At 40.9% G+C, this 22268-nt stretch overlaps 7 protein-coding genes across 7 annotated transcripts in view; 4 read left to right on the forward strand and 3 right to left on the reverse strand.

Annotated features, from left to right (window-relative positions):
* Positions 1-594: 594 nt before the first annotated feature.
* Positions 595-4827, reverse strand: LOC119551150 (fatty acyl-CoA reductase wat). Its single transcript, XM_037860342.1, has 5 exons — positions 4693-4827; positions 3794-3906; positions 1774-2284; positions 903-1599; positions 595-843 (listed from the first exon to the last, which is right to left on the reverse strand). Exons 1-5 carry the CDS (start codon positions 4766-4768, stop codon positions 693-695), a joined length of 1548 nt encoding a protein of 515 aa, XP_037716270.1. The 5' UTR covers positions 4769-4827; the 3' UTR covers positions 595-692.
* Positions 4828-5735: 908 nt separating this feature from the next.
* LOC119550380 lies at positions 5736-6486 on the reverse strand. The gene is made up of 2 exons (XM_037859030.1): positions 6347-6486; positions 5736-6285 (listed from the first exon to the last, which is right to left on the reverse strand). Exons 1-2 carry the CDS (start codon positions 6379-6381, stop codon positions 5844-5846), a joined length of 477 nt encoding a protein of 158 aa, XP_037714958.1. The 5' UTR covers positions 6382-6486; the 3' UTR covers positions 5736-5843.
* A 218-nt stretch (positions 6487-6704) lies between these two features.
* LOC119550616 (probable ATP-dependent RNA helicase DDX27) lies at positions 6705-9574 on the forward strand. Its single transcript, XM_037859443.1, has 5 exons — positions 6705-6870; positions 6929-7753; positions 7951-8683; positions 8745-9288; positions 9349-9574. The coding sequence occupies exons 1-5, from the start codon at positions 6778-6780 to the stop codon at positions 9500-9502; spliced, it is 2349 nt and encodes a 782-aa protein (XP_037715371.1). The 5' UTR covers positions 6705-6777; the 3' UTR covers positions 9503-9574.
* A 256-nt stretch (positions 9575-9830) lies between these two features.
* LOC119550617 (poly [ADP-ribose] polymerase tankyrase-1) lies at positions 9831-12040 on the forward strand. The gene is made up of 5 exons (XM_037859444.1): positions 9831-10017; positions 10085-10968; positions 11022-11084; positions 11141-11336; positions 11399-12040. The coding sequence occupies exons 1-5, from the start codon at positions 9937-9939 to the stop codon at positions 11555-11557; spliced, it is 1383 nt and encodes a 460-aa protein (XP_037715372.1). The 5' UTR covers positions 9831-9936; the 3' UTR covers positions 11558-12040.
* Positions 12041-12395: 355 nt separating this feature from the next.
* Positions 12396-15551, forward strand: LOC119550510 (DNA mismatch repair protein Mlh1). The gene is made up of 2 exons (XM_037859216.1): positions 12396-13219; positions 13270-15551. Exons 1-2 carry the CDS (start codon positions 12415-12417, stop codon positions 14445-14447), a joined length of 1983 nt encoding a protein of 660 aa, XP_037715144.1. The 5' UTR covers positions 12396-12414; the 3' UTR covers positions 14448-15551.
* On the reverse strand, positions 15329-17162 carry LOC119550511 (succinate dehydrogenase assembly factor 2-A, mitochondrial). The gene is made up of 3 exons (XM_037859217.1): positions 17003-17162; positions 16720-16907; positions 15329-16168 (listed from the first exon to the last, which is right to left on the reverse strand). The coding sequence occupies exons 1-3, from the start codon at positions 17018-17020 to the stop codon at positions 15892-15894; spliced, it is 483 nt and encodes a 160-aa protein (XP_037715145.1). The 5' UTR covers positions 17021-17162; the 3' UTR covers positions 15329-15891.
* Positions 17163-19177: 2015 nt separating this feature from the next.
* Positions 19178-22268, forward strand: part of LOC119551824 (prolow-density lipoprotein receptor-related protein 1) — a 66180-nt gene continuing 63089 nt past the window's right edge. The window contains exon 1 of the mRNA XM_037861385.1: positions 19178-19816. Coding sequence (XP_037717313.1) covers positions 19639-19816 — 178 coding nt within the window. The 5' untranslated portion in view covers positions 19178-19638. The remainder of the gene's footprint in view (positions 19817-22268) is intronic.

Below are 22268 nucleotides of genomic sequence, written 5' to 3' on the forward strand. Positions count from 1 at the left end.
TCCATCAAGCAGTCAGCAACCGCATCGCAAAACTCCGGCAGCTATTTAATAGGTTTTTGAAAATACTTATTTTTGAACAGTTTTTTTGTTATCTCCGAGGTTTTTTTTTCATAACATATGATTTATTTTACAACTATAATGTCACCCTTAATTTTGCTGAATAGATAATAAGGCTATATTGAGTATATTGTGAGCCACAACTCGACAAGCTTTGAAAATGTTGAATTTTTTTCAACTTAGTGACTGTAAGGCGTATGTTGATATCGTAAAAACTCGAAAAAAGGGTAACGTTTAGTTGTATAGTATCACCTACATTAGTTAAGAGCAACTCGAGATATAATTAAAAACTCGGAGATACCAAACAAATTTGTTTAAACAAATCTTATATGCCAAAAATTGAGATGAAATAAAATGAGATTGGACCATTTGCTTTGCCGCAAGTCTCTATCTCCCTCTCACCCCTTTAGGTGAATAATGAGTATTTGATAGTCGAGGCCATCGACTAAAGTTTGTTTTTAAACAAAGTTAGAAATTATCTGGATTTTGAATTCACCTTTTCATAACTAAATGTTGATTTATTAAAAAGTTTAGGAGTAATGGGTACATTGAAGGCATTTTTGTTATTTTAATCTTTTTTTACATTTTTCGTTTCTTTACCCAGTTACTTTCCTTGATTAAATCATTACCCAGTGTTACATAATTTGAAAATTGGCTTTCGGGGGTGATAGAGTAACCTCTATGGCTTCTAAATATTGATCAGTAATAAGATTGTACGAGATCCAGATAAGTTTGCCAACAATAAGGCAAAGTACCACTTGAAGAAAGCGATGCATTATGTGAAACCTGGAAATGACATTACAAATAGTAATCAGTGTTTTCAAATCTACATAAGTACTGCGCACCAGAAGTGTTTCCGTTTAGCCTGTTCCAATGTGTCCCAGGACTCCTTGAAAAGGAAACCACGCATCCCGGACATAATGCAATTGCGGTACTCCTCCCAGTTCAGACTGGACATATCGAACGGAAATATTGATTTATCTTCCGGTGACATAGACTCCCACATATGGTTGGTATTATTCGTATCCATTTCGTACGTTTTTCCGCTGAATGGGTACAGGAGTATCAGTGCTTCGTGGATCTTGTGATAACTTTTTATCAGGATGGGCTGTTTGCCTTGAAGCCGTAAGAGGAGATCAAACAGAAGACCGGGCAGCATGTGATAAAATATACTCCCCACTTTAAATAGCCAAATACAGGTGGTGATGTGGACAAATGGATACCAAATCGATTTAACGACCGGAAATTTACTGTTGTATTCGAGATACATCTTAGTTGCCTCTCCGAAGGTGACACAATTCGTTTTGGGCGGTGCGAGGGTGTAAATGGGCGGTGTCGAGTTTGATCCAGCATTCTTGGCCACATGCCATCCAGAAGCCAAAGCCACGTTGGCGCAATAGTCGCCAGGAACAATTAATGCCCTCGCTTTAGGGTTGGCATATACTAGGCGGAGTATACCCATCGCAATGCCGTATATCATGGCTACGAATCCGTGAGGGTTGTCAATCCATCCCGACAATGGTTCCTTGAAGTTGGCTAAAACTGCAAATTACAAAACATTCATATTAGTCCCGGTTGACATTGAAGATATATGGGGATCTGTTCGAAATTTGTTTAGCCTTTGTTTTTGGAAAAAAATGCATTTCTAAACCATATCTTATAAATTTGCACATCCGTTGAAGAGTATTTTACATGTATACGCATACAATAGCTTACTAATGGCAGGTCGAAAAATGCAGATTGGAACGTCCTTAGCCTCCAGCTGGATCACCTGCTCGGCCAGGGCCTTGGTATATGTGTAGGTGTTTGGAAATTTTCCCAATAAAGCTGGAGCAATGTTGTCCACCACTTCTGTGGTTAAAGACTCGTTAAATTCCAGCACCTTGGCAGCCGGGCATGTCAATATCTCCGGATAGAATTGCTCCCCGATGTGATCCAAAGGGCAGTTAGAGAAGGCTGTGGAGATATGAACAAAGGCCTCGAGGCACTGCATCTCCTTGGCCAGCTGGAGCATTAAGCTCGTGCCTCGCGTATTGATGTTTAGGGCCTTATGAAGAGGCTCCACAAAGCGGACGGAGGCTGCACTATGAATGACCACATGGACCTGGGAGGTCAGTATCCTTCGATCCCCGTCGCTGAGACCCAGACCCAGTTCGCTGCAGTCCCCCGGAATGGGCGTCACCAACTGCAAAGCATTTGGCTTGACCTTGAGTAGGGGCTCAAAAACCTGCAAAAAATATATTCGTCCGATTCGAAATTGATTCATTTATAAAAAACAATTAATAATTATCAAATAATTACAGCTCTTAGCGAGGTAATGGGTATGGCGAGCGCACCTTCTACTTACAAAAGTTCTGATATCAAATTTTGTGTCGAAAATTGCTTGTAAATTCGACTAAATAAATACACTTTCTAAAATGATTTTAGTATGCAAGCTTCAACAACATTATTAGGCTTTTAAGCATGCAACATTTTCATTTTGGAAAGTCCTCCAAAATATTGTTTTTGGAATAATAGCTATAACTACGTGGACTGCCGTCCACAGTGATATCTTGAAATTTTGCTATCATCACGGATCCCATATGTACATTGAGGTGGTCTAACAAATATAATCATGTTCTCAATCTTAAATTGGGTAGATACTGATGTGAACCAAACGTATTCAAAGAAATATAATTTTTTATTTATAGACTTAGGCTTTTAAAATGCTAAAGTCGATGGCCTCGACTATCAGATACTCGTTACTCAGCTAAAGGTAGTGCAAGGGAGTCGAAGATGTGCATGCAGCAAGTCTGCTGCTTTAGCCTTTTAATGAATGGATTGAACCATTTTTGGCATGATAGTAAAACAACATTCCATTTACGATTTTCACAAATAGTAAAAAATGTGGGAGGCGGACAGGTTATAGCGATATGGTTGTAAGAGTGGTGTGGTACTAAACTTGATCCGCGCAAGAATCTCTAGAATCTGCATGACTTATCCCAACTTTCTAGCTCCCGACGAATCTAATATACCGTATTACACAACGAGTAACGATTATTAAAATGTGCGGTTTAACACCGTTGGATATTTCTACTACATGTCGACTCGTAAACGATTGTTGCTATTGAGGACGATATTGAAAATGTGCTGCAAATTGGGTCGATCGGATGGCCACTGCAATGCCTTTCGGGGCGACGAATGAAGTGGTCTTCCAAAAATGAACCGCAATGCTAAGGCTTTTGAAACTACATTTATTGAAAAAATGCACCCGGATTGTTTGTATAGCCATTTAAAACATTTGTAGTCTGTTGCGCTGTGCAATAATGTTTACCATGCGAGTAAGGCGTAAAAAATTGTTCTGCCATTTCTATTCATGTAAATTTATTGTTGGAATAATTTTTATAGTGGGGGAGACCAAAAGTCATACTACGTAATATAAGTCACCAGATTAGAATAAATTTTGAAGTCAATGCTCATTTATTTCCGGAAACGTTCCATGCAAATGTGGACAGCCCTATTGAACATATCTGTATATATATATTCAATTTAGTTGCATAAAACCAATAATTGTTATTCTTTTTACATAACTTTCAATTTACCTACATTCTTATCAAAGTATTTACGTATTTGCTGATTTTAAGGGATGTTTTGAACGAAAATTTGACGACTACATCCTAGATCATCATCGCTTAGCTGTTTTAGTATAACTAACGTTTTATACAATTTTTCACGTAATCACAAAATTTGGACTTACAGGTTCGTTTTTCCAAGCTTCGAATCGTCCTTGCACACTGTCATTCTTCTTGGGCCTCACCAAAAAATATACACGTTTAACATCTGTGGAACGCAACAACTTCTCAATGATCACTGAAAGAAACAAGGGAGAACAATTAGATACTCGTTAATTTAAAATAAATATACTTTTTTATTTCATCGACATTAAAATGTACTATTTTACACTTGTATCTACTGGCTGTGACGTTATTGACGATGTTTTTTCTAGATAGCGTAAAATCATTACATGTGAACTAATGGTCCGATTTAAACTATTTTCGGCGTGCTGATAAGTATTGACATAGAAATAAAATAAAATAGATTTTAAATTTTAATCATTGAAACTGTGGGTGCCACAGTTTTGGGCGGTTTGTTGGCGTTGGAGTGGGTGTGGCACCCTTTTGAAATACACTTGCAATGCAAAAGAATCTCTAAAATGTATATGCCCAATCCCACTTTATAACTTTATAAGTTTCCGACATACCAGCGTTTATCCGGAAGGTTTTTTTGAGGTTTGTGTTGAGTGGCGTATTAACATTTTTTTTTAGGTCAATTGACGAGAGCAATACTTTTTAGTTAAAATTTTTATTCTAACATTGAAATTCTAGGAGCAACAAATGTCCATATTGTAGCTTTTATAGTTTCCACATAGTTTCCAGGTCATGCGGACTGACGGACATGGCTAGATCGTCTCGACTACTGATCCTGACCAAGAACAAATGAACCTTTTGAGGTTGAAAAGGCTTCCTTCTACCTTATACATACTTTCCGACGAATCTAGTATACCCTTTTACTCTACGAGTATCTGGTCTTCATACAAAAACGATTTGTACTAGAAATTTAATCCGGATATATCCTTGCTATTGTCAGATAGTATACCTTTGCCCAGAAATCCAGTTCCTCCTGTTACGAAAACAGTCTTGTTGTTATAAAATTTCAAAATGTCAGTCTGCATTTTGTAATGTTATGATACTGGCCCCGACGACTCGCCTTCGCAAATGAGCAGTGCTTTCTCTATTTACTATATTTATAATCGAATGCTAATGCCCGTGTGGTGTTCATGTAAGCCCTCAATTATGCAACCTGCAAGGTACATCTAATTGTGCCAGCTAGTCGAATGCAATTCATTCGTAATTGATTAAATGACCATTTTAAACAGTGCTGTGAGCCATTTCGGAGCTGAACCACTCCAAACCGCATATTTTCTTAATATTACTCAAAAGGTTGCAATTAAAACAAGGAAGTACGCTATAGTCGAGTGCCTCGACTATCAGATACCCGTTACTTAGCTAAAGGGAGCAAAATACGAGGAACAAATCGAGATTGAAAAGCGCCACCTACCCGCGATTTCAATATATGGTTATGTGGGCGGCAGACAGATTTTAGCGTTATGTGCGTTTGTGGGCGTGGCACTCTTAGAACCTATATTTTTAATCCCACATTTCACATTTTCAAAGATTAAAACTTGAATAATTTTTTTGGACCATTAGGTAAAAAGTAGTGATTTTGCGCCCCGATCTGGCATATCGTCAATAATGTGCCAGCAAGTAGATAAATGTGAAAAGTATATGTAAAAATTATATTTATTTTAAAGTCTTAACTTTGTTACGGGTATCTGATTGTCGAGTCACTCGATAAGGCTCTTCCTTGTTTTAATTTTAAAAAAACTTTCTGCATTCATCTAAAAATAATAACTTTCTAGTACAGATACTGTATTTTTCAATGAAAACCACTAAATATTTTAACACTGTGTTAAAAAATTCTGTTGAAAAACACAGCGCTGTCGTGTACAAATTATATTGATGTACATAAAATTTAACCTAGCTTTCCATGGCACCACCAAATAATATATTAGTGCTTTCGTTGAACAGAAGTGAACGTTGTTAAATAACCCTTATTAGTAAAACCAAACTAGCGCCTCAAACATTTGTAATATATATCGCTTTTACCTTTCAGTTGCTAAAAATGTTTAATTTCTCCAACTTGCTCACTTAACGAAACAAAAAACGTACAATTAGTCAACTCTAAAACTACTGGGCGGCCAATTTAGCGTCCAACTGGCCCAGATCGACGCCCAGTTCCCTGAGCCGACTCTCCTGTTCCTTGGTGTCCAGTCCGTGCTCCTTGTTGTACTTGTAGTTGACCGTGAGCTGAACCTCTTCCAGGCCGCTAACGTGGTCGTACAAATTGCCCTCCAGCCGCAGATCGATGTCGCTTTCCTCTCGCAGAGCACAGAAGTACAGGAGGAATACGCCCAAGCTGGCGGAGATCACGTAGGGCTGGTACCACAGCGACTCATCGCATCCTCCGCTCCGGGTGTCCTTTGCCCGCCAAGTGGCTGCCTGGCTGCCGAAGAACTTAATGGGCTCGTTGCTGACCATGTCCTCTTCCGGTTTCTGGCTGGCTGCTCCCTGATTTTTCGCATATAAGCGTGATGCAGATGAAGTACCACCTGTCGCTGGCACCAATTGCCTGCGCAAACAGCAGATTATTACACCTCTTTATTTGTGTTCTCAAGTTTATAATAACTTACCGCAAGGCTCTGGTTTTTGTCAGTAAACGCAGCATTTTCTATCCGGAACTCAAACAAATTTCATAACAAAATTGGTAAAACAGCTGATCGTGTGGAATTAGAGATGAGGGAACTTCATTGCCGGCACATAGTAAATCGATGTTTCGATGGCTTGCAAAATATCGAAAAAATTAAAAACAAACGAGAAAAAAAAACTTTTTCAGGACATCTAAAAATATTTATAATAATAGTCATTAATAAAACTAAACATTATAAGACATTGAAATAAATGCTTTTATGCTTAAGCTATTATCAAATTAAATACTTTCGACTGATATCGATATTCGTAGACGATGACTTTGCCACTGTTTATCCCATCACTAGCGACCCACACGTGTGCTTTAAATTGTAAACACGCGCTGGAATTTTAAAATAGTTTTTAGCTGGGAAAAATGGGTGCAACCAAGAACCTGGACTTGATAGGCACCATCGAGGATGATGCCGAGGTAGAGAACTTGTCGGAGGACTCCGATGCGGAAGTGGAGGTAGGGAAGTCACAGTGTTAAACCCAAATCCAAATTGAGCTCCGTGGTTTCTCTACAGTACCAACCCACCAAACTGAGACACAAGAAGGTGACGGAGTTCGAGAAGGGCTTCGAGTTCGTGTCCTCGGTGAAGGAGTACAACCAGGACACCTGGGACGACTTGATGAAGTATGTGAAGAGGAAGGCGCGCACAAAGACCGACGACAAGATCGCAGCCCGGCTGCAAAAGAGAGGTGGCGCTGAAGCAGTGGCCGCGGAGCAGAGCGATGGGAGCGAAATAGATCTTTCCGAGGACGAACTGAAGCATGATAACCTGCGACTGAGGGAGAAGAAACAGTCCAAGAACAAGAAAAAGAAGGGCGGCGAGGAGGATGAGGAGGAGGAGGGCGAGAAGATGCAGTTCGACGACACTGTGGAGGCCAACGAGCAGATCACCTCCTTCTACCAAATGAATCTGTCGCGTCCCCTCATGCGTGCCATCGGAGTGCTGGGCTACATCTACCCCACGCCCATCCAGGCCTCCACGATCCCGGTGGCCTTACTGGGTCGCGATATCTGTGGCTGCGCCGCCACGGGAACGGGCAAAACGGCGGCTTATATGCTGCCAACCCTAGAACGTCTGCTTTATCGTCCTCTTAACAACAAGGCCATCACCAGGGTTCTGGTTCTGGTGCCCACCCGTGAGCTGGGAGCCCAGGTCTATCAGGTGACCAAGCAGTTGTGTCAGTTCACCAGCATAGATGTTGGTCTGGCAATCGGTGGTTTGGATGTGAAGGCCCAGGAGGCGGTACTGCGCCAGAATCCCGACATTGTGATTGCCACACCCGGACGTCTCATTGATCACATCAAAAACACTCCTAGTTTTACTTTGGACTCCATTGAGGTGAGAAAATCAAAGAGCAAAACGTTAAATTACCTGAGCTATGATGATTATCCATCCTTGCGCTCTGAGCTCTTTCCCGAGCTAAGAGGACAATATGGTTCTTGTTTCTGCGCGGCAGATGCAAGCTGATCCTTAAGCTATATCCATTTTTGTCGCAGATGTTTCTGTATTATTTAATGACATGAAATCCCGAACAGGTTCTTATTCTGGACGAGGCCGATCGTATGTTGGACGAGTACTTCGCGGAGCAGATGAAGGAGATCATCAACTCCTGTTGCAAAACTCGGCAGACCATGTTGTTCTCTGCTACAATGAGCGAGCAGGTCAAAGATCTGGCTGCTGTTTCGCTGGACAAGCCTGTGAAGGTGTTCGTCAACAACAACCAGCAGGTGGCCTTTAATCTGCGCCAGGAATTCATTCGCATACGTGAGGATAAGGAGGGCGACCGCGAGCCCATCCTGGCTAGTTTAATTTGCCGAACGTTCCATGACCACTGCATGGTGTTTGTGCAAACCAAGAAGCAGGCCCATCGATTGCACATTTTGCTGGGTCTTCTGGGCGTTCGAGCTGGTGAATTGCACGGCAATCTAACCCAGCAACAGCGTCTGGAGTCGCTTAAGAAGTTTAAGGAGGAACAGATTGATGTGTTGATCGCCACTGATGTAGCCGCTCGTGGTCTTGATATTGTGGGCGTGAAGACGGTCATTAACTTTGTGATGCCCATCACCACAGAGCACTACATCCATCGAGTGGGTCGTACCGCTCGTGCGGGTCGTGCTGGTATCTCCGTCTCCCTGGCCGGCGAAAAGGAGCGTAAGATCGTCAAGGACATTATCAAGAACGCCGAGAGTACTATCAAGAATCGTATTATTCCGCCAGAGATCATTGAGAAATACCGCAACAAACTTACGAGCCTGGAGCCAGAGATTCGTGAGTGCATTTATAAAGACATTTATAGTTTATCAGCTATTGATTGTTGCTTCCAATTTAGAAAACATTCTGGATGAGGAACAGGCTGAACGGCAGCTAGCCAAAACGGAGCAACAGCTTTCCAAAACAGAGCGCAAGCTGCTGGGCCAGACCAACGAGCGACGTGGTTGGTTCCAGACGAAGCAGCAGCGCGAGGCAGAGAAGGATCGCCTAGCTTTGACAACGGGAGACGAGGAAAAACCAGCTGGTGGCAAGGGAAAGGGAAAAACAGCCGGAAAGCGCAAGCGGCCTGAGTACGGAGGCGACGGCGAGGATGGACCGCCGGTTAAGGAGCTGGAGGCGAAGCGAAACAAGAAGAAGAAGGAGGAGCCCAGGAAGAAGACGCCCGAGCAGCTGGCCAAGGAGCGGGCTATGAAGGAAATCGAGAAGGTGTCGCTGGTGCGTGCCAAGATGGCCAAGCTGCGCAAGCGACCGGGCAAGCTGGGAGCAGCCACCGAAGCCCACAAAGGCGGTGCCTCGGACAGCAAACCCAAGCGGCGCGGCGGTCAATCGGCATTTACTAACGATTTGACTGATGTCAGTCGAGGTGGAGCCCTGCGTTTAAGGTGAGTAGTGCTCTTCCCTTTTTTTGATTTGGTTTATTAGCTTATAACTTTCTTTTTCAGATCCGAGGCAAATCGGCACAAAAAGATGACCAAGATTACCGCCAAGAAGAAGGCCAGCAGCGTAAAGATTACCAACAAGGCGGGCAAGAATAAGTTCAACAAGGGCAAGAGCTTCGGTGGACCGCGGTACGCCAAAAAGGATAAAAAGAAGTAGAACTGCAAAATATAGATGTATGCAATGTTAAATCGTAATTTTGTAAAATAAAACTTTTACTTCTTTAAGGCATTGAATTGTTTTCCATTACATCAAACTGAGGATCACATAAAAACTTAGTTGTGTAACTAAAAGAAAAAAACATTTTAAATAATGTTAACTAAAAGGTCATATTTTATTTAATTGAAAATATATTATTATTTTTAATAAATAAATATCCAATTCATATTTATTTATAGTTTTAAGTTTGGTATTCCTGAATCGTTTGGTTTAAAAAGCGCGCCATTGATTTATCGGTAACAATCGATGGAACAAGCTTTTGCAACCCTACTTTTGCTTTGGTGCTTTCTTCCTTTCGCGTTTTTCCTGATTTTTGGCCACAACAATGTGCTAGGACTCCTTAGTTTGCATTTTTCTAAAGCCAATCCCACAAGATGAGCAGCCTAAGCCATTACGGACCTCCCCAGGACTCCGACTCGGACAGCAGCTACGATGGCTTCTACTTCTCGGATGATGTGAGTGCTCCTTGGTACTGCTTCATTCGGAATAATCCTTAGGTGCCTTACTTTTTACACTGCCCAGATCAAACGCTCGAAACCCGCACCCTATGTGGATCCCGAGCAGAAGCTCTACAATGCGGTGCTCGACGGAGATCTACAGACGATGCGGGATGAGATGCAGAAGCTCGTCTTCCAGGTGGACCAGACCGTGAAGGGAGGCCCCAACTTGCTGATGCTCGCCTGTCGCGAGGGACACTACGAAATTGTTGAGTGGCTGGTGGAGAAGGCAAAGGCCAACGTAAACCGGCAGCTGGACTCGGTGATGCCGCTGATGATGGCTTGCGACAGCCAAAACAAGGATCCGTATGTGGTGGAGAAAATAGTGCGCCTACTCCTGCGCCACGGAGCCGTGGTCAATGTGTCCGACAAATACGGAATGACACCCTTTATGTTCGCCTGCCAGAACGGCTTCACCGGCGTGGTGCGCCTCCTGATCAAGGACGTCAGCTTCGATGCAGTGGATAATCAGGGCTGCACGCCCATCTTCCATGCCATCGAAAGGAATCACGTGGAGGTCGTCAAGCTGCTGGTGGAAGCAGGCGTCAATGCCACGATAGCTAACAACAAGGGATACACGCCCACCCAGGTGGCCGAGTGCCATGGATACTACGATCTGCTGGAGATCCTGCCGCGACCAGCCTCCACCTACCTGGTGCCCACCCACTTTCTGGGCTACAACACGCTAAGGGATCATATTCCACGCATCTTCCTGAAAAGTGACTGCCCGGAGTATTTCCAGGAGCTGAACGGCATCCTGCAGTCCATCAATGTGGGAAATATGGTTCAGCATTTTGCCATCGCACGGACCTCGCTGGCCGAGTTCCTGGTCATGGATGAGGAGTCTCTCCGGAAGGTGGGCATCGAGTATCCCATCTACCGTCACAAAATATTGAAGGGCATTCTGGAGTAAGTGGATTTTAATGTTAGGTGACCGCAATGTAAAGCTTCTTTCTCCGCAGCTTCCATCTTCATCATTGGTGCAACTCGTCGGTTGCTCGAGTCAAAGAAAAGGACATGGACAAGTGGGTGTGATATTGATTATGTTCCCTTTCTCATTAACTTACAGACTCTCCTTTAGCTTTTACGAGATTCTAATGATCACAGCCAATCATCTGCAGCATTTGGTTATCATTCAGGCGTCTTTGCGATTCGTATTGAATAACCAAGAAGAAGACCAAATGGGGCATCCTAACGAGACGCAGCTGGCCACTATAAAGAGCAATGTTCAGGGATATCGCGATGTGCTCAACCAAATAACAAAGACCGTAAAATATGTAAGTTCTGATTTAAAATGACTTGAAACTCTAAACACCACTAATTTATATTATATTTTTAGCTTGGATCATTCAGTCCCCCACAGAATCCTCTTTTCATTGACTTTAACGAAATCCTGGCCGAGCGAAAGCGCAAGAAGGTGCGCAACTACTTTAAGTACACCACCATTATCCTCGGAATCTCAGTTTTCATTTGCCTCAAGTGCAAGTGGTTCTCATAGTATTCGTATCGCTGCATTTCCAGAATCATTTTTAACAATGCTTCACAAATAACGTTGTTTTCCTTACCACTTGGTGAATCCGGAATTCATTTGTTTTTCCAAATCAAAATAGTTTTAGTTGAAAAAAAGTATTTAAGTTTATCTCAAATTTCCTTAAAAATATCTCTAAAATAGACAATTTACTGTTGAGAAACCTGTAATCTCAGATTACACATTTAAGTTTAACATATGTAATAAACTATAAATATATTATTGAGACAATAGAAGTTCAAGAGCAATGAAATGAAATGTATCAAATGTTACCTGAAACTCGTAAAAATACCTGAACTTAAAAAAAGAGTATATTAAAAATGTAACTTGAAGTTAAAGAAGAAACTCACAATAACTTTAACTTGTAATGTAGTTTTAGGCGTAAAGAAGTACCAACATAAACTAGTGTTACTTTTATTAACCGGTTAATAAAGGAGTTGTTATTAAATGTAATGGCTTTACTATTAGCTTTATTAAAGGGACTTAATCGTTATAAGTATGATGATAAAAATCACAAGTAATTTATTATTTTTTGAGTTTAACTTTTTCGGTTGAAAAATATTTAGGGTATTATTATTATTTCTGGTGTGCTGAACCAATAATCATTTAATTTGTTTGTTTTTTAAATAACATACTTTGTTTGCACTTATGGTTCCTGGCTTTAATTTAAGTTTTAGACGTCTCAATAGTTTTTAATGTTTATCTAATTTCTTAATTTAATTTACCAAGTAGCTCAACTCAAACTTACTGTGATTCTGTTATTCTCCCGCGCAATCAAACGGTCACACTACTTTTTGTTTACAATCATTACCCAAAGATATTGCGCCATGGAGCCGGGCGTCATCCGGAAGTTGGACGAGGTGGTGGTGAACCGCATAGCCGCCGGCGAGATCATCCAGAGGCCCGCGAACGCCCTGAAAGAGCTGCTCGAGAACAGTTTGGACGCCAAGTCGAGTCACATCCAAGTGCAGGTAAAGGCCGGCGGTCTGAAGCTTCTCCAGATCCAGGACAATGGCACTGGGATACGGCGCGAGGATCTGGCCATCGTCTGCGAACGCTTCACCACCTCCAAGCTGTCCCGCTTCGAGGACTTGGCCCAAATAGCTACGTTCGGCTTCAGGGGAGAGGCGCTGGCCAGCATCAGTCATGTGGCGCATTTGTGCATCCAGACCAAGACGGCGAAAGAGAAGTGCGGCTACAAGGCCACCTATTCGGATGGCAAGCTCCTGGGACAGCCAAAACCGTGTGCCGGAAACCAGGGAACCATTATCTCCATCGAGGACTTGTTCTATAACATGCCGCAAAGGAGACAGGGGCTCCGTTCGCTTGCAGAGGAGTTCCAACGACTGTCCGATGTTCTGGCCAGGTACGCTGTCCACAATCCCCACGTGGGCTTCACTCTCCGCAAGCAGGGCGATGCACAACCCGCCCTGCGCACTCCAGTGGCCAGTTCCCGGTCCGAAAACATTCGGATAATCTACGGGGCAGCCATTTCCAAGGAGCTGCTGGAATTTAGCCACCGGGATGAGGTTTTCAAATTCGAGGCTGACTGCCTGATCACCCAGGTCAACTATTCCGCCAAGAAGAGCCAGATGCTCCTGTTCATTAACCAGCGACTGGTGGAGTCAATAGGTGAGTCACATTAGCTTCGCCCGTTTTAGATTAATAAGAAAATCTTCCAGCTCTCAAGGCCGCCGTGGACTCGGTGTATGCCACCTACTTGCCTCGAGGCCACCATCCCTTCGTCTACATGAGCCTCACGCTGCCGCCCCAAAATCTGGATGTGAATGTTCATCCCACCAAGCACGAGGTGCACTTCCTGTACCAGGATGAAATTATAGAAAAAATCAAGCAGCAGGTAGAGGCCCGTCTCCTGGGAAGCAATTCCACGAGGACCTTCTACAAACAGCTTCGGCTACCAGGAGCTCCAGACCTAGATGAAACGCAGGCAGCGGATAAAACACAGCGCATCTATCCCAAGGAACTGGTGCGCACCGACTCCAGTGAACAAAAGATAGATAAATTTCTGGCGCCTTTGATCAAAATTGAAACAGGTGTGTCATTCAGTTCCCCCCAGGAGGCTTCTCCTCTGCCAGAGGAGAGTTTTCGAGTCACTGTGGCGAAGAAATCCCGAGAAGTGCGTCTTAGCAGTGTGCTCGACATGAGAGTCCGGGTGGAGCGGCAGTGCAGTGCTCAGGTCAGGAGCATCCTCAAGAACATTGTCTATGTGGGTTGCGTAGACGAATTCCGCTCACTATTCCAGCAGGAAACGCGCCTCTATATCTGCAACACCCGCTCCTTCAGTGAGGAACTCTTTTACCAGCGGCTGATCTACCAGTTCCAAAATTTGTCTGAGATTACTATAAATCCACCGCTGCCACTAAAGGAGCTCCTAATGCTTTCGCTGGACAGCGAGGCCGCTGGTTGGACGCCCGAGGATGGCGATAAGGCTGAACTGGCTGCCAGTGCTGCTGAGGTACTGATTAAAAAGGCACCTATTATGCGGGAGTATTTTGGGCTGCGCATCTCGGAGGAGGGCAACGTGGAATCTCTCCCCAGTTTGGTAGCCCAGCATCGTCCCAATGTGGCCCACCTACCAGTTTACCTTCTTCGCTTAGCCACCGATGTGGATTGGGAGCACGAGGCTCGTTGTTTCGAGACATTCTGCAGGGAAACAGCTCGATTTTATTCAAAATTAGATTGGCGGGAAGAATCGGCTGGCGCACATTCCAGATGGACCACGGAACATGTCCTATTTCCAGCCTTTAGAAAGTATCTCCTGCCACCAACTCGTCTCAAGGAAAAAATCTTCGAGCTCACCAACCTGCCCACGCTTTACAAGGTATTCGAGAGGTGCTAGTATGCATTTTTAATGTTCTTTTTTTGTTAAACAGTAATGCTTTAGAAACAAGATCTCCTGGATCATAACCTATTCAACTATATTGATATATTTCAGGGACCGTAACCGGTATAACTCTTACTTTTAAAATCATTCCTTAATCGTTATTCATCGCCTTTTATTTATAGGTCATAAGGCAACTGTTATTTTCCAACTTTTATATAAATGTCTGTAAATAAGTTATTTTCTGGCTAAAAAATAAAAGCCTTCCCGTAACTTTTATTCAATGACTTAAATGAAAAGATAAAAGTCTAAATATCTGTTATTCGAAGACTTTTACTAAAAAATTCAATAAATAGTTAATGATCAAAAACGTACAAGTCTTAAATATCTGTAGCCAACGGAAATAACGCAGAAAGCTCGTATATTGGAATTTGGTTGGTTCCTCTTGTTCTACAGAAGTTGCGAATTCATAATTATGGGAATTTATGAATGGCTTCAAATGGTGAATACTAACAAATTTGTTACAATAGTCAATAGTGTTTACTCTTGCTCTAAAGAATTCGCCGATTCATATATTTAGTAATTTGCGGATGGTTGAAAATGGCCAGACAAATATGTAACAATGGTCAAAAGTGGTTCCTCTTGTTCTGAAGAATTTGCGGTTCCATGTGATGGATGGCCAGCACTAAAAAATTGGTTACCATTGTGAATAGTGGTTCCTCTTGCTCTAAAGAATTCGCGGTCGCATTGTGTCAAAGAATTTATGTGTATAACTACAAAATCCAATCTTGAGAACATACATACATAAGTACAAAATTCTACCAAATTCAAGCAAGAGACAAGCAAAAAATATTTTAGACTTACATTTTCGGCCGTTCAAATAAAAATTATTTAATGACTTTTTTAATAAGTCTTCTCATAACAGTTACTTGGACTTTTATTTTTTCAGTCTAATGACTTAAATAAAAGTTACGGGAAGAATTTAACTTTTCAGTCAAGAAATAACTTATTTACAGACTTTTATATAAAAGTCAGACGATAATAGTTAGTTCATGAACATTTCCAAAAAAGTTAAATTTTTTTAAGGTCTTTGTGAGATTGAATAAACTACAATAAATTGGATTTGTGAATTTTATCTTAGGTTTTTAGTGTAATCCGAAGTGTAAGATTTGTTAGGTCAAAAGTAACAAAATAACTGTTATTTTCAGTCCCTGATATATTTCTTAATTTTTAATTTTTTTGAGTTTTTGCTATTGATAGCCATAACGATAAATTTATAGACCTTCATGATTGCACTGCAAAGACTTTAAGGATCTTTGGAAACTTTCGAACAGATTGTATTCAGGATCAAAGAATTCGATTTTAGCTCAATGTGGAAGGTGACGATCTCCTGGATCACATTATAATGAAGGCTTCAAAGCAATTGACAAATATATAAGCATATGGATAAGGTCAGGGAATACTAAGTATTCAAATCCGGCTGGCGGAGACGTGAGACCCGCTCGGCATTCTTCACGTGCTCCTTCAAGAGCATCATAATCTCCGTGTCGTACTCCTTGGGAACGGGCTTCACGTTGGTGGCCCAGTAGTAGATGTCCCAGTCATTGCTGACCCCGTTGATTAACTGATCGTATAAAGCCGTTTGCTCGGCGCTGAATTTCTGAAGGTGCTTGGCCGCAAATGTGCTGAGCAGAAGATCGTTTTCCAGCATTCCGCGCTTACGGGATTGATACAAAAGACTGGAAAGGATTGTAAAATGTTCAACTGAATAATACGGCATATTACTAAGCTCGTTTTGCCTAGTTTTATAAGTCCCTTAATATCCTCTTTAAAATAAATGGAAATATATTGTGAAAAAATCAGGGACCGTAAATCATCATTATTTGTGATTTTTAGTTTAAATGACCTACTAGATATTTTGGTATTTCTTTTTCCAATTTGGCTGATTTTTAGGTACATTGCGGGCAAGAGTAAATAGATTGTTAGTTTCTCTTCAAGTTCGGTAATTTAAACAGCCTTCGTGGACAAGAGTAAAAATAGTGTAGTGTAAAATTAGTCTTTTCAAGAGAAAACTCACAAAAAATGATTATTTTCGGTCCCTGGAAAAATATTAATGGAATTTATATTAATATATGATAATATAATAAAGTAAAATTAAAATATCTGTTAAGATTAAATCAAGAAGGTAATATTCAAATGATTTATAAATTTAATCATGAATGCATACAAATTTAAGAGAAACTGGTATTAATTATCTAATCGGAGCTATGAAATCAATAGTTGTACTCACCGCTGCTTTCGAATATCCAACGGCTCGTTGGGACGCACAGGATATTCCGGCAACGGCAGATAGTCCGGGTCCTCGTAGTCGACAATCACATCGTCAAAGGTGCTGGTCAGTGGCGGAGGAGGATTCCGCACATTCGATGCACAACGTCTCCACGGCAAAAAAATCCAGCTCGAAATATCCAACGTCATCTGGTCATTGCAAAAATAAGTATAAATAGAAGTGCACAAAATGCATTCAATTGCATTCTTATGTAACTGCATTTAGCACAATTTTAAGGCCTCACCCTTAGTTGGCGCAGCATTTTGAGGACAGACACCGCTTATAGAATTGTATGTTTATAAAGTTTGGAAGGAAGTTTCCGATTTATATTAGATTTTGAGACAATTCGAAAAATCAAAATATTTTGACAGCGGCCGGCTGCTCGATTTGTGACTAAAAAACGAAAAAAGCATTGCCACTTTTACAGAGCTCTTTTAGTAGAGATTTGCACCTGATTTGACATTTGTTTGGTGTAAAGAATACTGCGTTTTTTTGCCTTCACTTAACATTTACATTTAAAAATAACTCATTCGTAAAGGACTGACTGTAAAGATACAACAAATACAAATCAATACATTTACTAATTTGAAAATCAAAGAAAAAAAACCTCTTAACGAGGTAAAAATATAGAGACGATAACGTTTCCTGAAGGTGCAATCGTCACTAGATTTATACCTCGATAAGAGGTGTTTTGTTTGATATCAAAAGTTTTTTTTAAACACATAAATTTTAAATAACATAATTCATCTTCATTCAGCTTCAATTTTCTTAATTTTTACCTTTACGCTTTCACCGATATTTTTCCCAAATGAATTAAAATGTAGGTTTTTAGGTTTTGCAGTATCTTTTAATTGTTCTACCACTAGTTATGATCGGACCATCACAGCAGTGATGCAGCGGGCTTCGTCACAAAGTAGACTGCGTCCACAGTAATGTTTGAAAAGAACGCATTTTAGTTTTCGTCAGAAATTTTTTACGCAGAGAGGAAATAAAAGTCGTTTTGAAAGGCGTAGAAAGTATTTCGAAATTCCTTTTAACGATATATAGCACAAGCCTGCAGTGTTCGTACTTTAAAAGTTATGGGTGTTCTAAATATAGCTATTTATAGCTGTTTTTATGCCAAACTAACAAGTTTTTCCAAAAGTGGTAAGTCCTAAGATTCTCATATTAAGTTGTTTAATATCATCTTTAATTTCCAGAACCTTTCTGAACAGGTAAATGTGGGCCTTTCTGTTGATTAATAACTTTGAAACAAGACTTTCTACATCCAATGAGTCGTATGTATGTTTTTTGAGGAAATTAAGAAAATCGGCATAAAAAATATGCTTGCCCATAATTTTTAAACGGTGGTATTTAGACAAATCAAAGTTACTTTTCTAACAACATATAGCACAACCCTGTAGGTTTTGTAGTTCACAAGTTACGCGTGTACAAAATGTAGCTATTTATGGCTGTTTTCTCGCCAAGCTAGCTAGTTTTTTTCAAAAGTGGTAGAACTAATTTTTTTATATTAAGCTGTTTAGCATCGTCAAGAATTTTCAGGACTCTAAAATAACGTTTTGGGACATACTGACAAACTGACAAACAAAATAAAATTTTCATTTTGAAAAGTCCCCTAAAATCTTGTTTTGCGTATTACTTTTGAATGGATCCGATTTTGACAGTTGAGGTGTCATTCGACGCGTATTTTAAGAGAGAATACATGTAGGTAAATAGCGGGGGGTATTTATTTCTAAATTTTCACGTTTATTTTTCGTTTTCACGTTTACACTTTTACTGCTCTTTATCCCAAGCCAATTTACTTTTTTAAGTCTTTTAGTTTTGGTATCATTCAAAACAATCGGACGATTCTTCGTGTGTATATAGTAGTCGCCTTCGCACACCCTCCTGGTGCGCTTCGTCACTACGTGGATTGCCGTCTACAGTGATTAGAGTTTTCAATTTGGCGCCCTACCAATTCTGTTAAAATGACTAACAGCACAGTTATGTTTTAACTAACAGCGGCATTCCAGTGTGACCGCACCCTCAAATTGAAAATGTTCTAACATCTCGTCCTATTTACTTAACCGGTTTGATTTCAAACGGGAAAAACTAGTGGTGGCTCGGTAGTAAGTTAAGATTTACATTTAAAAATAACTCATTCGTAAGGGACTTACTGTAAAGATACAACAAATACAAAAGTAAATAAATGTTGACCAAAACTCACAGTTTCAAATAAAACGGGTCTACGTAGACAAATCAATTGAAATACATTGAATAATTTGAAAAATGGATTTTTCAAATTGGCGCCTTACCAACTCTGTTAATATGTCTAACAGCACTGTTAAGTGACAATTAACATCTGTATTCCAGTGTGACCGCACTCCAAAATTGAATTGGTGTTCGGTCTTGTGTCGCTCTCGCAGAAATCGAAAAATTTTTGAAACGAGCGGTTGGTGCGCGCTGCTCCGTTAAAATCAAAGAAAAAAATCTGAAATTTACGTCGCTTCGGAAAAACAGCCGGCAAAGATATTATGAGTTAATATTTGTTTTTCTTCCATCCGCCGTGTTTCGCGGATAAAAAAAATCGAAGATCTCGGCATGAGGATTGGGGAAATAATTAAGTGTGGTGTACTTAGGCAGCGAATTCTTAGCGCGCAAAGCGTTTTGAAAAAGTAAACAAATAAAATGCATGTTTCAATGGAAATCTGAGTAAAAAAGTTACCTGTTTGTGATTTCTTTGCCACCCCCGTTTGGTGTGTGCGTGTGTGCGAGCGCGTCTGTGTGAGTGTTGTGTTTTTGTGTAAAAGGAAAACAAAACGGAAGGCTGAAACAACAGCAGCAGCAGCAACAACAAAAACAAAGGGAGCAGTGTGTGCGAGGAGTGCGGCCAGCGGCAAAATGCCGGCGACAGCGAATTCGTGGGTGTTGTTGCTGTTGTTGTTGGTCGCGGTGGAAAGATGCAGCAGCAGCAACAGCAGCGGGCGCATCAATAGTCGCAGCAGCAGCAGCGGCTATCGGAAAATGCAGTGGCAGGAGCAACAGGAGTCCCCCACCCTGCGCCCCCTTCCCGAAAAAGGTACGTGTGCTATCTCCCTCTGGCCCGTTGGCATCTCTGAGTCGCTCTTAGCTCTCGGCCCCTCTTGCCTCTCGCTTCCTCGCATCTTAATTGTTGTTAATCTGCGGTGCATTAACCTGTCCTACGTAAACATGTCCCCCACTCTCTCTCTCCCTCTCTCTCGCTCTCTGCCCCACCCCCCTCCCCCGGCTGTGCCAAAAATAACAACTGCTCTCCGTCTGCAGCCTCTTTGTCTCTCTGTTCTTTTTTGTTTGTGTGTCTGTGTGTCACCCCACCCCCCGCCAGCCTTCGTTCACTTTGTTATGCAAATTCCTTGGTTTCCTCGCTCGCAAAAATGCCGCAAAACAAATGGAAAATAGAAACAAAAACAAGTGTATGTGCAAGAATATTTTTGTCGCTTGTTTTTTTGCGGACTCGCGTGGAATTTTCACGCAACAAGAATTGAATAAAAATATTTGTGTGCCATGGAAAGATGCAGAACGCGAGGATAATCATAAAAATGAGTTAAGTTTAATTTACTCTGGCTCAAAGGGGCTTGGAAATGTGTATGTGTGATAATAGCATTTCAAAGCCTTATCAGTCTATTGTATTTACATACCTATGATATGCATATATTATTTTTTTACAATCAGTGGAAGAACCGCTTTTTTATTGATACCAAAACATCTACTATTTTGCAGTATATTTTTAATAGAGTAAACCAATTTAAGAATGTCCTTCCAGTAAATAAATAAAAATATTCAGATAGTTAGGTAAGTGCATTTGAGATAAAAAAGTTTTTGTGTGAACAAATTATTCCGAAAGAGTGGTCTGAAAATATTGTGGCACCAATTAGTAATTGAACTTTTCACTTGAAAACAATATGGTTCGCATTTGCTGTCCGCCTCTGATGATGATACCAAATTAAATACTTATTGCGCTGAAAAATTGCACAGCAACAACAAATGAATTTAAATAAATTATGTACGTACAATGGACTTCTTGACGGGGCGCGCATTATGCATGCACATGGGCCATGACCCGAGGGTCCAAAAGTCTCCGCACAAAGGCCACCGCCCGCCCCCTCCAGCTCGTTAAGATACAGATAACGAGGGACGCGTAGAAGTAAATAAAATTAAAGTAAGCATTTCCTCATTTGAGGCTATGCGACGCCAGAACTTTGTCACAATTTAAACGAGCGAAATGCACAGAAGGCACCGAAATCAATCAAATAAATTGTCTGTCTGACATTCCCAACAAGACATCACATGGTGTAGCACAAATAAATGACAAAATTAGTCAGTCGGGGGAATTATTTAATTATTAAGTTCACTCACTTGTTTTGCCTTCAAGTTCTGTAATTGTATCCCTTAAAAGAAACGGATTCCTTAAGGCCTATTGCTAAATTTAACTTAATAAATCGAAATAAATTACTTTGTCCTGGCTGGTTAAAATAGCCTTCAGTCTTTTGAGCTTTCACCATCGGTCTAGTTATTTATTGTTATTTACCATTTGTGTTCTGTTTCCAAGGTCGTTCACTTGCCTCTTAACAAATCGCATAATTAAAGCAATTTGCATATTGTTAATCCAGATAAATAGAAGTGGCTTTATGCTTTATTTAAAGAGCGCCTATTCTTGCGAATTCCATTGGAATTGTTTTGCTTGGATAGGATTTTCTGTGACATTCTTGTTTCTTTAAGACTTCCATGTCTTAAACTTAAAATATATGGATGAAGTGCATCGGAAAAACAGATCTTTAACTGAAAAATAAAACATATTGGGTTGTTTATTTTGGTATTTTACCTATAGGTAACGTACGTTTTCTCATTAAATGTATGGAAATTTTAAGCTTAAAACATACTTTTAGTTTAATAATGTACAAGAAACCGGTGATTCTCTTAATAAGATTACTGTTTCGAATTGAGGGATCGTTACACAATTTTTTTAAAATATTTATAAGAAATTTTCTGAATTGTTCCCAACCAATCTAAGAAAACGTCTCGGAAGAAATGTAACTCGGGAACGCATAAGAAATACCAATGGATTTGGCTGTATAAATAAATTATTTATTTATAAGTCAGGGAAGAAATGTTAGCTTCTTTTTATAAATCCTATCTTCTTTTGAAACATTCTGTAGCCCGGTCAACAGTTCAACAGTTCTACGATGCAGTAACAATTTGCGACCCGTGCACAAATTTGTGTAGCCAACTGAAGTGTTTCGCAGTAAGCGTTCCGCCCCCGCGGGTCAAAAGGGGGTGGTGGGAGGTAGAGGTGAAGGCCGTGCTTTCAACCCTACAGTAAACCCTCCCCTTTGGCCGCTGCTGCCTTTTCTGCTTTTGCCGTCCAGGTCTGGCGGAAATATTGCGGAAATCGTTTATCATGTCGCCAATGGCTCTGTTTTAATAATTGCTGTCCGCGTTAAACGGTCGAAGAGGGAAAAAGGGGGAAAACCGGATGGGAAAGTGGGAGTGGC

Source organism: Drosophila subpulchrella, chromosome 2R (assembly GCF_014743375.2).
Source record: "Drosophila subpulchrella strain 33 F10 #4 breed RU33 chromosome 2R, RU_Dsub_v1.1 Primary Assembly, whole genome shotgun sequence".
Taxonomy (NCBI): domain Eukaryota; kingdom Metazoa; phylum Arthropoda; class Insecta; order Diptera; family Drosophilidae; genus Drosophila; species Drosophila subpulchrella.